Here is a 14,118-nt window from a genome sequence, read left to right as displayed (position 1 = left end):
TGGGAAACGACTGACTGACGACACAGCTTAATGCTCATTGGTTCAGACAACCGTGATGCTGCGTTCTCTTTTTTATTTTTTTAATCTGATTGCATGCTATTATGTATTTAAATTGTGCATGAATATTCCCAAACACTATGACAATGCGATCTCTGTGTGAGATATGTGATTGTCATATTTTCTATAAAAATCTAAAATACATGTTTGAATTAAAATAAAAATGGAGGATAAATACGCCTTTCGTATGGAATTAAATAGCAAGCACTTTGAGTGTCTTGTTCATCATATTTATATTCATATAAAAGCAACAGAACTGAAATTATATCATGTTTATCAGCAGCACAGCACATGAGTGAGAATAACGCGATATCTGCCTTTGATCTCATAGGTATCTGCTTGACTTCGAGAGGGCAGAGCTGTCCGTCTTGACTGCGCTTATTTCACTCCTCCCCTCACTGCAGCCGCCTACTCTCCTCTACATTTCAGGTGAGGCGAGACTCATCTCAAACAAGCCTATTGTCCTTGTGGGATGTGTCAACCACATGATGACTCTGAAGCTGATATGAAGTCCTGTGGTCACTCATACTCTGTCCAGGTGTGTGTGTGCCATTCAGGCCGAGTGGATTGGCACACACCACTGAAGGATGACGGAGGGAGAAATAGACATTGTCCTTTAGCAACTAATATTTTATTGAATAAAATATTAGTTAATTATCAAAGAAAGAAAAAAATAATAATAATAGCCATAATATGGACTTTTGTAAATGCTGTGATGCTCAGATACTGTGATTTCCATCTCATATTGCTAATTTCACCATTAACTCTTCACCTGAACAGTTTGTTTTTGTATGGTATCATTGTATTCCTTGACCATCAAAACATAGGGGTAGACATCACCTTTTCTGTGTTATCATGTTTGGTTCAGGAGATATGACACCAAATATATAATTTGGTTATGGCGGAAAGTAAAATGGTCGCCATGGCAACCTCAAGATGTTTTTGCCATGGCTCCATTTCTGAAAATGTTTAGGGCCGCAAACTACACAAGTGTGTGCTTTTATGAAAAAGTGAACATTGTTTTCACATATCACCTGGACTATGGCATGTTGAAGGAAATTACCCCGTGGTTGGCATTTGGCTGAGGTTGCCCCGCTGCAGGTAAGGGAGTCAGTCAGGATGTGCCCTTTTATTTAATAATTTGTTTGTGTTGTAGTGGTGTCTTTTTGTTGTATTAATTTATAGTCAGAGTGTTGAGCGCAATCGATTCAGCGCAACGGGGATGGGGTTCACCTAACATTACGGACGCGTTCTGTCCCTCAGTCGAACCCATCGTCTCCCAGATAGATTGAATGAGCTCTCAGCTTCCCAGCACATTGTTTGTTGGCCTGACTGATTGGATTTCAGAATTTACTTATATGGTATGTGTTTTTAAATTTATTATAGTTGATATTCTGATTTTTAATATTATTTTGTATTTGCTGAGAGTTTGTCTGATCTGTAAACTGTAAATTCATTGCAGACAGATTAGTGGCATCGCTAAATGTGATTTAGCTTCCCTGTTGTCGGTGCTTTGTGGGAACTATCATCTGGAGACGCTGTTGCTTTGTTTTGGTTAAATTTGTTTTGTAATTTTATTTTTGTTGTGGTTGTTGAAGCCTGTGACTGTGTCTGTTCAAGTGTATAACCTGATTTCTGCTTGTTACAGGAGCTGAGTGCCTAAAGCAGGGGCGGATTCCTGGTGTTGGTGTTTCTTTCACCAACTGGTTGGAGTGGTCGTGTGTGTGTCACAGGTATAAGTGAAGGGTGTTTTGCTGTGTAGGCCGATTGTGCCCTTATGCCCTGCTGCCAAGCCTCGGTTCCTGTATTGATCCTTGGATGTCCTTGATGAAGCAGGTCGTCCATCGTTGTATTTTGTGAAGTGTGGAATTGAGTCTGTTATATGTGAACTGTTGTGCTCAGCGATTACTCTTCTTCCCTCCGTTTTGTAACAAACCCCTTTTTTTATTGAAATAAAAACTATTTTTTGTATATCTACGTCTCCTGCCAATTTATCGTGAGCTGACCTACGTTGCCTAAAAAGAAATGATATTCATTATAGGCCCTGTGCTAAACCCAGGGTGGCGTGGTCGTGCTAAATCTCTAATCCCTCAGCGTTCTGCCACATTTAGAAGCACCAGTTGTGCAGCTATGGCATTTTCTGTATTTGGCCCTTCAGTGTTACACAGCCTGTTATCCTCTGTCCACCATAACACTGCCATAATTGCATGCAAGTTACAAAATTTGTCTACATACTTTTATTTAATAGCATAGATATTGCAAACTATTGACTATTGTAGGATTTTATAGCATTTGTGATATGAGACAAGTAAACTGAAAATATTGAACTCCTCACCATAGAAAGTGACAGTCTGTTTTTTAGTTATTCAAAAGTAAAGACAATATATAGGTTGGCCCAAAGAGCGATGTTCCATCATGAAGATTGTAATCCTTCCCACATAGCAAGCGATCTTGGCCCAAATGTGGCCTCAAGCTGGCACTGCTGGCCACCTGTCGGCAATGGCATGTACCCTTTCAGCCAGAGCTGGGCCATGTGTGGCAATGATGGCACAGTGTAGATCACGGCAAATAATATGAGGGCCGATTGTTAGTGGGAGGAGTTTGGCCCAGATCAGTCCAGTGATCATGTGGCCCAGATCAGGCTTGTGACCTGACAGCATTATGTGACCCATGATAAACAAGATAAATAAAATATTGCAATAAAAATATTACAGAAATTTTAATGAAGTGTAGAATTGTTTAAATTTAATCTTTAGTCTTTAGTGTCGAATGATCCTTCAGAAATCATTTTAATATGCTTTCAGGATACTTATAAATATGCTGATTATCAAATCATTTTCTTTCAGGATACTTATAAACTTACCCCTAACCTAACCCAAGTTTCTTTTTTAAATTTATTTATTTTTTTAATGTTACAAATGGTTTTACTGTTTTTAATTTGTATATAGATATTTTCATTTATTTTTAAAATAGATATTTTTAAGAACGAGATACTGTTCAGATAATTTTGCTGGAAAAGGCAAAATGCTGATTATGAAAATGTCTGTTTTTATTTTTATTTTTTGTGCATTTTTTAAAAACAGAATAAGAAGGAGATGGAGGAGAAGAAAAGTCACAAAAACTTGATTGGTTCTGGTTTGAAAGTGCATGAACACAAGCAAGATTTCAGATAGGAAGGCAAGGTTTTTAGTGAATAACATCTTAGTGCTTTGTAGATCAGTGAAAGGATGTCTGTAAGAAGGTGAGGAGGCTTTTGTAATGTTTCAAGTGTAAACATTATATAAAACTGAGGCTACTAGCTAATAAATGGTTACCCCTTGTTTGGGATTTGCTTGTGCCAAATCAACATGATTTTCCTGCTCTAGAGTCATTAGTCACATGGTGTTTTGGCTTGTTTGGTGACTGGCTCAAAAAAAAAAAGAAAAAGCCTGAAATCGTCCTCATTCATCCCACAGACGCTAGGAAACAAACTGTAGATACATGGAATAACCACCTCACTTTGCAACAGTCAATACCTTTCAAGCAATACTAAACATTGGTAAACCGCAGGCCTTTCTGACTCGCATCGCAGAACATCAGTGCATTGCCTCATATAATCTAAATGAGAAGTTACTGACAAGCCTGGGCAACTTGAAGAGAACCTGTTTAAGTTAAACAGTTGTGTTAAAAACAAATCAAAGGCTTTCATTTTAAACAATGAATAAATTCCAAAAATAGAAACTGTATAGAGGTCCTAAAAAATAGGCACTTTAAAAGCTGTCCCTTAAAGATAAGACCGATAAGAGTTCATAAATCCCCAGGAGAAAGGCTTATGAGAAATAATAAATGATAAGAAATGAATAAATATAAAGTGCAAATAGTTATAAAGATACAATCCTAAAAAAAAAAATACTTTATACACCAATAAAGGAACAAAAGCTGTCCCTGGGGCAGTACCTTTTCAAAAGCTACACGTTTGTTCCTAAAGGGTCCGTTTTTGGTACCTTAAAGGTATATTAATACTTAAAGTGTACATATTTGAACCTAATAGGTACAAAAGTGTACCTTTTGAAAAGGTACTGCCCCAGTGACAGCTTTTGTTCCTTTATTTCTGAGAGTGTAGATGCATGTATTATATAATAATAGTAAGAAAAAGGTAATTTTAGTAAATACATTTCTTATTTTATACACAATATATATTTTGCACAGCAAGAAGGACCTATGAAAATGTCAGCCACTGACTGATTATTTATGTTATTTTTTCAGTTTGTATTTGATTGCTTTTTTATTCCAATTCTGCTTTATTCCAGCTATTTTAAAACAGGACCGCATAAAAACACTTCATTTGAAGTTAGTTTTTGGACAACATTGCACTGCTAATTTAGGTAGCATGCCCTCTTTTGCAGTGTGGGTGATGCCAGGCCAGAGCGTGCTAAATACAAAAACTGCAGTTGTCATCTGTAACGTGAGAACCAAAGAAACAACAAGAGCCTGAGCTGGTGACAGCTGGTGAACAGCACTATAGGTGTAAAGAGTGTAACATCAAGGCATCACACAAAGCTGAACAAGCTTTAAAGTCAGAGATTCTATTCACTTCTTTCAGGAAGTTATAAGCAAATATGACTAATCAAAAACAATTTATTTTGAGTTTGTTCTGTCTCTGCTCTAAAGGTATAGTTCACCCAAATATTTGCTGCCCTCAGCCTAGCCAAGATATAGATGAGTTTGTTTCTTCATCGGAACATCATATTTGGAGAAATTAAGCATTACATCACTTGCTCACCAATGGATTCTCTGCAGTGAATGGGTGCCGTCAGAATGAGTCCAAAAAGCTGATAAAAACAACACAATAATCTTACTGCTAAATTTCTCCAATTCTGTTCTGATGAAGAAACAAATATACAGCTTGGATGGCCTGAGAAGGGTGAGTAAGTTTTTAAAAGAACTATTTTAACTGAAAGTATAACTGCAAGGTAAGGTCACAGACCTTTCTGTCTGTTAAAGAAGCTGTTAAAAAAGTGAAGAATTACAGCCCTTAAAGTCATTAAGGACTGTAAGTTGTGAAAGTATTATAGGAAGCCCTAAAAATAGACTAACTGGAAGCTGCTTCTTTAAAGATAAGAAAGATAAGATAAAACGTATTGATCCCCATGGAAAGTCTTAACAGCAAAATACACAGGGACCTCTAACGTTTGGTATGTGATATTTCAAACAGCAGTCAAAAATGCATGTGACCACATTGCATTTGTAATGAAAATACATTTATTAGTAATGAAAATTTGCAATTTATAATAATAAAAATAAAAGACAGACATAAATACATGTTCATTTTAAACTCCAATCAACCACTGTCATTTTCTGTGACTCAGATAACTTCTCAAGTATTTGTCTGCAAGTTGATTCTTTCACAGCACACAGGCTATGCTCACTTAAAATGAGTTTAGGATCTCTGTCAGTATATCCAGAGCTGAGCCAGTTTCCTCTTTGACCAGCAGAGGGTATCATCAGGTGATAATGAGGCAAATTCACCATGCTGGACAAAAATCAAATGTCTTGGTAATGACTGCCACTCTGTGTTCACTGTGACCATTTCACTGTGAAAGAACGGAAGAAAGAAATTTAAAGTTGTTGTTATTATTATTTATTTATTCATATTTTATAAATTGTTTATAATTCTTAATTTATTTAACATGCTGTATTAGTGAACCATAAGTGAACCTACATAGGAAATATGTAAATACAGATGATATAACAATAAAAAATAGGCTATTGTTTTTTACAACAAATATTGCAATTAATAAGCGGTACACATTTATAACATTTTAAAAAATAATAGTAAGTAGGCTACCACTTCTGAAAAAATGCCAGCTGATATTTATTTTTTAAAAATCCCCTTGTGCTGAAAGCATTAACTTTCAGTTTATGTCATGTTCATTCAGTTTATCAATTTAAATATTTATGTTGTTGTATATTAAAGCATTATGTAGCCTATTTATAAGGTCTAGTATTTTTAGATATTACTGGATTTCTTTATACGACCCCATCTATACTAGGCTACTGACTTAAAACTAGTACACTACATAGTAGGCGTTGATTGCAGTGGAAGGTCGCTAGGACTCTGCACTGAACTCGTGTACCCATGATGCTGCGGGTGTCGAAACTTTGACAGGCACGGAAGAGGACACAAGCAAGTTAAAGCGAAAACACAAGACATCCTCTACCGCGCTGTGTTTAGATATGAAAATGCCCGAGTGTCGATAGTTTTGCCGTGACATTATGCGGTGCTGCTGTCAGCGAACGCTCGCGGTTCAGGCGCAACTTGAGTGACAGGTAAGCGCCGGTTAACAAAACGCAACCTTTCAGTCTGCATGGGTAAAACTTTTCTGTGGGCTAACTAGCGTCTTGGCCGTTGTCTCCTAAATTTGTGAGTGGTGGGCCACCATTCCCAAACGTTTCATGATATCTGTTTCATCCCATTGAAAGTTAATGAGCAACCTATCGCACCCTGGAGCTATTTGGCAAGCGCTGTGTCGCGCAAATTGGGTTGCCAGATCCTTTTATATTGCATGCTGTTTTAGGCTACTGTTCTTGGCTACTACAATAACGAGGCTGCTAGCCTCTATACTGTTAAACACAGCTGATGAATATTTTTATATTCTTTTTATATTTGTGTGAAACCACCTTCGTAGCTAGGTTTTCTCTTAAAATGTCTTTTACGTTACCTGTAAAACCCTTCAATATGAAAATGTAAAATATAAGAAAAATAAAAAACCGTTCATGTTTTATTAATTATTTAATATTCTATTTCATATTAGATTTACTATATTTTATTTTTTCCCGATCAATATTTTATAACTCATGTTTTGCACATCACACATCTGTTCATCAAAGCAGTCATGTTGTTTTTCTGGTGTTGCCATCTACTAATAAGGCATACATAATATTTTTTTTATCAAGTTTGATTGTTGTCTTTCAGCACACAATCTAATCATGAAAAACAGTGAAAGTGAATTGGAGTCTCAGCACATTTAAGTGTTTGTTGAGTAAATTGCTGAATAGGGATCAGTTCAACTGTAACAGTTGCTGCAGCGTGTGAGTGAATAATTCATTTCTAAGCTATGATCCGTAGCCGGGTTTGAATTTGGTTTCCTTTACAAATTATGCATTTCCTGGAGCAAAGAGTTTAAATTTATATATTACCAGTCACAACTAATTAGTCTACTGTATCTAATCATGAAGCAAGTCTTTTATTTGTCTACTGAGATCCAGTGTCATGACTAACACGGTCCATTTGCACTGCATTTTCTCCTCATGGTCTGGAACTCCTCTTCCAGTAATTATAGCAGAGGATAATCAAATCCTTTTAAAAGATTTTTCTTGAAATCTGTGTCACACATCATACCACTAAATATAATTATAGAATTTGGTTCCTTCCAGCACATGTTCTCAGAAAGTAGATGGTTTTATGCATTCTTTTGGACTTTGATGACGCAAGGGTTAGATGCTGCAGGAATGTACCGTGATCCTACATTCAGTCTTTGTGTCCTTTGACACAGGCTGGTATCTGTCAGTCTCTGCTCTCTCTAGAATACAATAGTTTATATTCATGACATTGTTTGGCCATTGCCAGACTGGGTTTTGTTTTGTTTGTGTTTTGGTTCTTTGTGCTTTGTTACCTTCAGAGTGATGTTGTATATCTTTGAAGGTTTTTTGGGGGTTTCACCTTTTTATTGTTGATATCTCTGTCCTCAGTTTGTCAGACATGGATCATAAGGATGTATTTGCAGCATTGCAGATGGTATGTTCGGATGTCATCTTGGCTCTTAATGGATCCCGCAGCAATTCTTCAAATGCCGACGCCACTGATCGTCTGTTGGGGGTCATGAGGCAGATTCAGGAACATGGTCGTGCTGTTGAACCCTTGATCACTGGCTTTACTGCTATCTATCACCATTTTGATTTGGATGCACAGACTCCCGGCAACGGATATCGGACCTTAGTCAAGGTAACTACTGGTTCATTAAAAAAAATAGTTGAATGCATAAAAAAGGGTATTTTTATAGGTTGAATAACTTTTGTTTTATATTTGCAAATAAGATGCAAATAAAGGCATGTCATGAAAAACCTTTTCAGCTGTGAATATATATGATCTTCACTGTAATCTAGTGGTTTAGTGGTATATACTGTATATATATATATATATATATATATAGCCTTTTTTTTTTTTTTTTTCGGATCAGAACAGAATGCACATGAACACATGAGGCGGGATTTATCGCTTGAACCAGTAATAGTCGAACATAACCAGTCATATCCAATAATATCCCAGTGGAGGCATTGCCACCTCTCACGTGATATTCCCCCATTCATTCTTAATTACCCCCCACCAAACTCAATGCATGCTATGTAGGGGGTCTGTTAAAACTCAGTGGGCTCGGGAGGCAATTGAGACACGGCCTCCTGCTGTAACTTTACTTGCTGGTGTCGCAGTTGAACAATGTTTCTTTAGAATTTTTTTTCTCATCCAATATTTTGAGGAGGAAAATATTGCCTCCCTTGCCTCCTCAGAGGAAACGGCTCTATATGTACAGTATAAATAAACAGTGTATTTTTATAAATAATTGTACAAATATTCAGAGAAAATTATTTAATTTTATTTAGCCTAATATCCACAATAACAGTCCATTGATGTTTTCTGTTTTCCATAGGTGGTCTATTCCTGCATCACTCACATCCTTCAGAAGGCCTGTTATATCGCATCGAACTGCAGTGGAGCATTTTTTAGGATGGACCATAATATGGCGGAAATGGAAGCATACTGTAGTGCCCTTTGCCAGCTGCGGGCATTGCTTTATCTGGCACAGATATTACTCAATGACAATGCCCGTGGTCAGCTCTATTCACAGGAGGAAGGGGGTTTAAGTGAGCGGTTTGTGCAAGAGTACATCTCCATGCACAAAGCTTGTTTTTATGGTCGCTGCTTGGGCTTCCAGGTGAGAATATTAAAGAGCATAAAGAGTTTTTTCTTTAACAGTACTAGGAACCTCCCATGAATAAAAGTGTTTATCGTTTCACTGGTGCATGCCGTTTATGACGTATGCAAATTGGTTCCAGAAACACAAAGTCTCTATTTATTTGTTTCTGCTCCAAGTTTTCCCCCTCTCTCAGGCCTTTTCTACAGACAGTGGTCATCAGTATGGTGTCCTTTGGTGAAAACTACAAGAAACAGCAGACTGGTTTAGGTAAGTGCATATACTCAGATAGGGTACATCATAATATTAGATGATTCATTCATGATTCATTCTTTGATGTGTTTGTGTCTGTTATTCCCATAAAACACTGCTGTTGGTGGGGAAATTAGTCTCTTACAATTCTCACACAATTTACATATCCCTTTCACCAATGAACTTTGATTTACAGGCATTGCTGCTCTTTCTTTCTTCACATCGGGCAAATACGTGGTAGATCCTGAGTTGAGGGGGACAGAGTTTGAGCGCATCACTCAAAATCTAGATATGCAGTTTTGGAAAACCTTTTGGAATCTTACTGAGACTGAGCTATTGTCAGTAAGTACAAGTATGTTGTGTGCATCTATGAGAACAGATAAAACAGCATCAGTACCTTTAAACTGTAGGTTTGCAATGATATTTACAGTACTGTTCAAAAGTTTATGGACAGTAAGATTGTTTAAAAAGCTTTGACCGAGGCTGCATTTATTTGAACAAGTTAAAGGTATTGTGAAATATTATAACAGTTTTAAATAACTGTTTTCTATTCAAATATATTTAAAATGTCATTTATTCCTGTGATGCAAAGCTAAAGTTTCAGCATCATTACTCCAGTCTTCAGTGTCACATGATCCTTCAGAAATCATTCTATTATGCCGATTTGCTGCTCAAGAAACAAATCTTATTATTAGCACTGTTAAAAACAGTTGTGCAGCTTAATACTTTTGTGGATACTTTGATGAATAGAAAGTTCAAATAACAGCCTTTATTTGAAATAGTCTTTTGTAACATAAATATTTTACTGTCATTTTTGATCAATGAGTTGCATTCTTTCTGAATAAATATACTAATTTCTTTTAAAAAATCTGACTGACCCCAAACTTTTGAATGGTAAGTTTCCATAAGACAGAAGAGTTTCAATTATCTTTTTTCTCTTCTGTGTTTTTCTAAAGAGTTTGACAAGGATTGCTTCCACTGTGGTGCAGTTGAATGTAATATTAACCATACCAGCTGTAAGTCTGAGTTTGCCACTGGCCTCTGACCCCAGTCTCTCAGTCTCTGTGAATCCTCCAGTTGCACACTGGGGCCCTGGGCCAGTCAAAGTGCGCTTGATCTCACACACACTCCGAAAAGGACAGGTTCGTGTTTTTCATGAAAAAGAAAGAATTAATTCCATATTTTTAAGTCAAACAGTTAGACTTTGAATGATGTTGAATGACTTTGAATGATTTTCTTTCAAACAGTCAATTCTGCCAATTGTCTTCCATTTTCAAACTTTTCCTACAGGACAGTGCAGAACTGTTGACCCTTTCTCGTCCCGAGGGGCCTCAGCTCTCTCTGCCAGGGGGTTTCAGTCGTCAGACAGCTCCTCTTTCTCCATGCCTGCTCATACACTTCCACGGTGGAGGCTTTGTTGCACAAACTTCAAAATCACATGAGGTATGGCTGTGGCCGTTTTACCTCCCTATATATGGTTTCTCACCTAAATGATTTCTTTGTAAGGATTTTTTTGCTGAGGCCCTTTGTGTCTTTTTCTCTTTATTGTAGAATTACTTGAAGAGCTGGTCAAAGGATCTGAATGTGCCTATTCTCTCTGTGGATTACTCTTTGGCTCCAGAGGCCCCGTTCCCCCGGGCTCTAGAAGAGTGTTTCTACGCCTACTGTTGGGCCTTAAAGAATTGCCACTTGCTGGGTTTGTAAAGCACACTCCTCTCCAAATGGAATAACTAGTATGCAGACACTAATTGTTTAATGGGGATATGATGTAATTTTAATATTTACATGCGCTAGTCAATGATTTTATTGCTGGCTAAATAAAAAATGTCATACGCTGCAACAAATTAAATTGCAAATACAAATATTCTAGATATCAAGAAGTGTTTTTTGAGCAGCAAATTAGCATATTAATGATTTCTGAAGGATGATGTGACACTGAAGACTGGAGTAATGACTAAAAACTACATTATAAAATGAATAGAAATAGAAAACAGTTATTTAAAATTGTAATTATATTATACAATATTACTGTACAGTGCTGTACAGTATAATACTGTACAATTGCAATAAAATGCAGCCTTTATGAGACTTCTTTTAAAAACATTAAAAAATCTGACCCCAAACTTTTTAACAGTAGTGTATTATAATTCTAAAATAATTTGTAAACTTAATTTAGAGGAAGTATAACGTCAAACTACAAAACTTCCCAAAAGTATTTGGTCAAATTCCCATAATCTGATGGCTGAATCAGTTTAATTTTTAAATGTAATGACATTGAAATTTTAAATATTAAGGTTACAAAAATTCAATGGGAGAAAATTACTTTCTAGTGAAATAAATGTTGATGTGAAGAAGTACAACTTTTATTTAACCTCCGTAGAACCATATAGCCAGTCACAAATCCTATGAAAAGGGAAAGAATCATTTGAACTTTTTTTTTACCTTTAGGTGTGTGAGCATAATAATAGGTGTGGACATGACAAGCAATCCATGCAACCATGCCTCAGGACTCTCTAAATGTTGATCTTGCTTCACAGGCTCGACTGCAGAACGTGTTTGTTTGGTGGGAGACAGTGCAGGCGGTAACTTGTGCATAACCGTTTCTATGAGGGCAATGTCTCACGGTGTACGTGTTCCTGATGGGATTGTGGCAGCCTACCCAGCAACTCTGCTAACAACAGACGCTTCACCATCCAGACTGCTCACTTTAATCGACCCTCTGCTGCCTTTGAGTGTGCTCTACAAGTGTATTGATGCCTATGCTGGTGAGCTTTTGAGTCAAGTCATGTTACATACAGCACTTATACAGTACAGATTTTTTCAAAACAGCTTTATCTACCGCACCTTTATGATTGTACTGTTTCTTGGTCACTCTCTCTATCTCTCTAGGTTCGAGTTGTCAGTCAGTGCAGCCAGCTCAGCAGATAGACACCTTGGCTGCTTTGGGACAGGACACAGTAAAATTGTTGTCTAACTTCGCCCAAGGAGCGACAAATTGGTTTCAGACTTTATTAGAACCAAAATCAGCAGCAGCAGCATCCTCTTCAACCATACCATCAAACGGTCCTTCACCTTCCAAGTCACATTCTGTAGAGAAACCACAGGAAGTCCAAGACTACCCAGAAAACTTTGAGCCACTCCGGTCTAGGAGTCTGGTGGATATATACACACCTTGCACACCAATAATGAAGAACCCATTTGTTTCTCCTCTACTTGCTCCGGACAGTCTTCTCAAGGGGCTTCCACCAGTATATATAGTGGTAAGACATGATGAAAATGCATTTCCTGGAACAATGTTGAAACTATTATTTTAACGCTTTGATTGTTCTTCTCAGGCCTCTGCTTTGGATGCCCTGTTAGATGATTCAGTGATGTTTGCCAAAAAGCTTAGGAATATGAACCAGCCTGTGACACTCACTGTGGTTGAAGACCTTCCTCATGGCTTCCTGAGCCTATTTCAGCTCTCCAAAGAAACCCAGGAAGCATCTGATATATGTGTGAAACGAATCAGAGAAGTCTTCCAGCTGGAGGAACTACCTGCTGATCAGAGGCAGCCAGGGCTCAGTTAGACAGTTTAGGCTTGGGAAGTCCTGATGGACCACCAAGATCCAAGAAGTTCCAGGGATCTAAATAACAATAAAGTGAAACTAGTTTTGACAGGTTCGAAACCAGAATTTATTCTTATTTATTCAGAGAGTCAATCCACCAGCTTAACTCATGGAAGTGATTGTATATATCCAGCTTACAGTACTAAAGTTACAGGCTTAATGTGCAGTTTTTTCATCAGAGTGACTCATTTTTAGGTATTCACAATAACTATTCACTGTTGTGTTCTGAGCAAACTGAATGTCTCAGCATCCACCAAAATTCCACCATTGTGCCTGTGATGCAATAAGATGAATCCTAGTTGCTTTTGCACTGCAAACTAAATTTTTTTTAAAGCAACTGCACTGTGGATTTTGAGTCACCATTTCTGACCTCTTATTTTTATCTGAAATGAAAATGGTTTGAATGTTTAAACAGAAGGGTGTTAAACGCACAGCTTTAGTTTTTCTCTCTTGTTTAATTTAAAAATGTAACCTTTTTAAATTTAGTAAATCTCTCTTTGTATCTCATCATTGGTTATTGAAGCAGCATAAAGTTTATTCTACAGTTGTGGGCCTGTTTTGCGCATGCACTCTGTGTGTTATTAAAAAAAAAAACTAAAATTGTCCCACATAAAGTGGCATTTAGTCCAGTTCGGCCCATGAACTGAAATTACACCCCTGCTTGTATTACAATGTCAGCTATAGCATTATTTGAAAATGTATAATTAATTTGACAAGGATATTTGTGTTATGCACCAGACAAAACTTTGAGGCCCTTGAGCATGCGATTGTAAGCTTTACAGCATTGTGTCTTTTCATAGAGTACTGTTGTCTACACTTGTTGTCTATAACCTTTATATTAATAGGTTACCTCACCATTTCATGAAGAAAAACTGGCCAGATGCACCAGAAATTGTCACTGTGACTTGTTACCAGTTCACATTATTAAGCAGTAAACTAAGCGGCTGAAGGGTGCTCATAACTATAACCAAATTAGATTCAGACCTGTACTTTTTTCTTATAACCCTAAAGATGTTTGTTCTATACTGTACATTTCTGAGAGGATTTTGATGAACTGAATGTCAAATGCAATAAATAAATAATCCACTATTTTTAAAGCAAGTTTGTTTGCAGTGCTGTTTTACATTTTGGTCTTTATTTTGCCACAAGAAAAATATGGTAACTTGATAAGTACTAGTCACTTATTTATAAGAAGAATTTCAAGTAACAGAAAGAGTCTGAAATCATTAACTGTTAATTTTATAATATTT

General features: G+C 37.0%; 1 protein-coding gene across 1 annotated transcript; it reads left to right on the top strand.

Annotated features, from left to right (window-relative positions):
• The first annotated feature begins 6,141 nt into the window (after nucleotides 1-6,141).
• lipea (lipase, hormone-sensitive a) lies at nucleotides 6,142-13,969 on the top strand. The gene is made up of 11 exons (XM_058754572.1): nucleotides 6,142-6,366; nucleotides 7,789-8,041; nucleotides 8,745-9,029; nucleotides 9,188-9,278; nucleotides 9,457-9,602; nucleotides 10,217-10,402; nucleotides 10,551-10,703; nucleotides 10,812-10,956; nucleotides 11,798-12,025; nucleotides 12,150-12,520; nucleotides 12,596-13,969. The coding sequence occupies exons 2-11, from the start codon at nucleotides 7,799-7,801 to the stop codon at nucleotides 12,827-12,829; spliced, it is 2,082 nt and encodes a 693-aa protein (XP_058610555.1). The 5' UTR covers nucleotides 6,142-6,366; nucleotides 7,789-7,798; the 3' UTR covers nucleotides 12,830-13,969.
• The last annotated feature ends 149 nt before the right edge of the window (nucleotides 13,970-14,118 follow it).

This window comes from Onychostoma macrolepis, chromosome 19, assembly GCF_012432095.1.
Source record: "Onychostoma macrolepis isolate SWU-2019 chromosome 19, ASM1243209v1, whole genome shotgun sequence".
NCBI classification, from domain to species: Eukaryota; Metazoa; Chordata; class Actinopteri; order Cypriniformes; family Cyprinidae; genus Onychostoma; species Onychostoma macrolepis.
The sequence above is the reverse complement of the archived record's forward strand: the minus strand, read 5'-3'. Positions and strand labels throughout refer to the sequence as shown.

Bases quoted from the DNA above. Each gene is read 5' to 3' on its own strand.
- lipea (XM_058754572.1), top strand. From the start codon at position 7,799: ATGGATCATAAGGATGTATTTGCAGCATTGCAGATGGTATGTTCGGAT. The intron at 9,030-9,187 runs GTGAGAATATTA...TTCTGCTCCAAG, and splicing joins GTCGCTGCTTGGGCTTCCAG to TTTTCCCCCTCTCTCAGGCC. The intron at 9,279-9,456 runs GTAAGTGCATAT...TTTGATTTACAG, and splicing joins GAAACAGCAGACTGGTTTAG to GCATTGCTGCTCTTTCTTTC.